Consider the following 2,472-nt stretch of genomic DNA (forward strand, 5'->3'; position numbering starts at 1 on the left):
CAGGAGGGATGGCCAGGGACTCGCCGGCAGTGGTACTGGGTCCCCGCTGGGAGCCAGCCCACCCCGTGCACCTGCGGCACCAGGACAGGGAACGGGAAAAGTCCCATCTCTAACACAGCAGTGTTTGAACAGGGGTTGGGACATCCCGACCCACCCCCTGGCCCAGCTTAGAGCAGAGCTGTGCTCCAGCTGACGGCAGCAGTGCCAACGGCCAAGGCTGTCCTGGCGGTCCTCCTTGTTGGAGAGGAGCTGAGAGGAGTCCAGGTGGACCTCATCATCTCTGTCTACTGTTACCAAAACCCCCAGGGAGCTGCCCTGCAAGGGTTCTTGGTCAGGGGTGGCAGTGGTGGGACCATCCCTGAGCACCAAAACCGAGACAGTTATTCCTTCCTCCGGCTCATCACTGACCCTCTGTGCCCTTATCACTGTTCCTTCACGCTATTAATCTTCCCATTCCCCCCAAAAAAGGAGAGGGATCGGAGGGCCAGCACCCACGGCCCCCCCCTGCCCCTCTCTGGCCCCTCTCGGAGGTTTTTGAAATGGTAAAGAAATGCATAAACCCCATATGCATACAATGGGGTTTATGGCGGCAGTCATCTGGCAGGAATGAGGAAGCCTCGGGGGCCCCAGAGGTGCCATTTGTCCTTGGGGAGGGGACAGAGGATTTTCTACCGCTGAAGGTTTGAGCTTGGAGGGGGCTGGCGGGGCTGGCAGGGCTTGCAGGAGGGGGGAAGCGCAGCCCCCCACAGCCCCCCAGGTGCTGCGGCAGCTTATCAGCCCATGCCGGCTGCGGGAAGTGGGGATTTCAAAAGCGTTTCGAAAGCACTCTCGTTATTTTTAGGAACCCGGGAAGGGACTGACTGGCTCAGCCCCCAGTTGTGGCTCATCCAGCTTTTTTTTTCCCACCAGCACCTGCCGACACCTGCCTTTTTGGGGAGAGCTTTCCCAAGCGAGCTAGGCGATCGCCGGCTCCCTGGTCCCCAGTGAAAAGTTGTGGTCCCAGTCAGCTAATGGGAGGGGCTGGCCTTGCCCAGCAGGCGGGCTTCGCGCTCCTCGCTTCAGCTCTCAGCCTCCGTGAGCACGTGCAGCGCATCCTGATGTGCGGTGTACCGTGACGGCGATGCATCTCAACAGCAGCGCATCCCGACGGCAGCGCATCCCGACGGCAGCGCATCCTGATGTTGAGCACATCCCAATAGCAGCGCGTCCCAATGCGCAGCGCATCCAGATGGCAACGCATCCCAACATCCCGATGGCACCACATCCCAAAGGCAGGGAAAATGTGTCTTTTGCGGGGCGATGCCTGCCGTCTGCATGGGTCACCCCGCTGAAGCAGGTGGAGAAATGGGAACACGGGGGTAATACAGGGAGGGAAAACATCTCTTTGGAGGATAAAAGCTGGGGCATGGGGTTTGGGCAGACCACCCCTAGTAGTCTTCCCACCATATTCGCGCAGCAGCTGGGGCCCCCTCGGGAGATGGAATTGGGCTCAGACAAGGAAGCTGTGCATCTTCGTGGGTACTGACACCTGCTCTGGCCAGACCCACCTGGCCGAAGCTTTCCGTGGCCTCCTGCCAGAGAGAACCCAAAATCCAAACCACTGGTCAAAAAGGACAAGTGGCTGCTGCCCCATTTGCTGTTCACGCAGCTGTTGGGTTCGGGGCATAGAGAGATGTCTCTTGTGAAAACATCAGAGAAACCCTGGGGATTGAGGACCACCACCACCAGCGACTGGTTGCTGGAGGGGCTCTGACTTGTATGGATGTGGCGTTTGGAGGTTAGAGCCCATGTGGATTCGCTGGTGTCTCATAAAGGTTGTGTGCGTGATGTATTTTTAAGCATAGCAGGAACGTGAAGGGGGAGTAGCTTTCTGTCCTCTATTTATTGATTTGCAGAAGACTCCTGGGATTTTACTACCTCTGCAACTTCTGCTGCTGTTTCAGGCTTGGCAGGAACGCACCAAAGTTCCCAGGGAGGAAACACTGGGCAGACAGTGGGATCACAGGAAACCAAGCAACAAATTTAGGCAGTGCAGGCAAAGCTGGGGAAGGGGCTTCAGAGGGTCTCCAGAGACAGATGCTCACATGGTCGTGTTTCTGCAGCAGAGTCTGTGAGCTCAGGTCTCTGTTGACCACCTTGTGAGAGTGGACACCTCTCCAGGGGGGTTTCCCTGTCCTCCCAGGGCAGTGCTGGACCACGTGTGGGGGGCGCAGGGGGCATGGGTCCTCTGGCAGCCTCTTCCCCCAAGCTTCAGGGCCCACGGGTGCCACCACGGAGGATGCTCGGGGGATGCTGCTGGGGACCGACACCCAGCACGGGCTTCGCAGGGGTGGGTGAGTGCTGCTTCCAGGGGGAGTGGGACTCAGAGGCTCGACGGGGAGCGGCCGGGCAACCTGGGGTGACGCCGGACGCCCCAAGGGAGCGGAGCCGCAGCGAGGGGGCGGCCGGAGAGACAGCGCAGAGCCTGTGGGG

General features: G+C 59.7%; 1 protein-coding gene across 1 annotated transcript in view; it reads right to left on the reverse strand.

Moving 5' to 3' along the window:
* The window catches only part of PET117 (PET117 homolog (S. cerevisiae)), a 13,013-nt gene extending 11,855 nt beyond the window's left edge, over positions 1-1,158 (reverse strand). The window contains exon 1 of the mRNA XM_009894858.1: positions 1,111-1,158. Within this exon, the coding sequence (XP_009893160.1) occupies positions 1,111-1,158 (48 nt within the window). The remainder of the gene's footprint in view (positions 1-1,110) is intronic.
* Between the last annotated feature and the right edge of the window lie 1,314 nt (positions 1,159-2,472).

This window comes from Charadrius vociferus, unplaced genomic scaffold (assembly GCF_000708025.1).
Source record: "Charadrius vociferus isolate BGI_N301 unplaced genomic scaffold, ASM70802v2 scaffold411, whole genome shotgun sequence".
NCBI classification, from domain to species: domain Eukaryota; kingdom Metazoa; phylum Chordata; class Aves; order Charadriiformes; family Charadriidae; genus Charadrius; species Charadrius vociferus.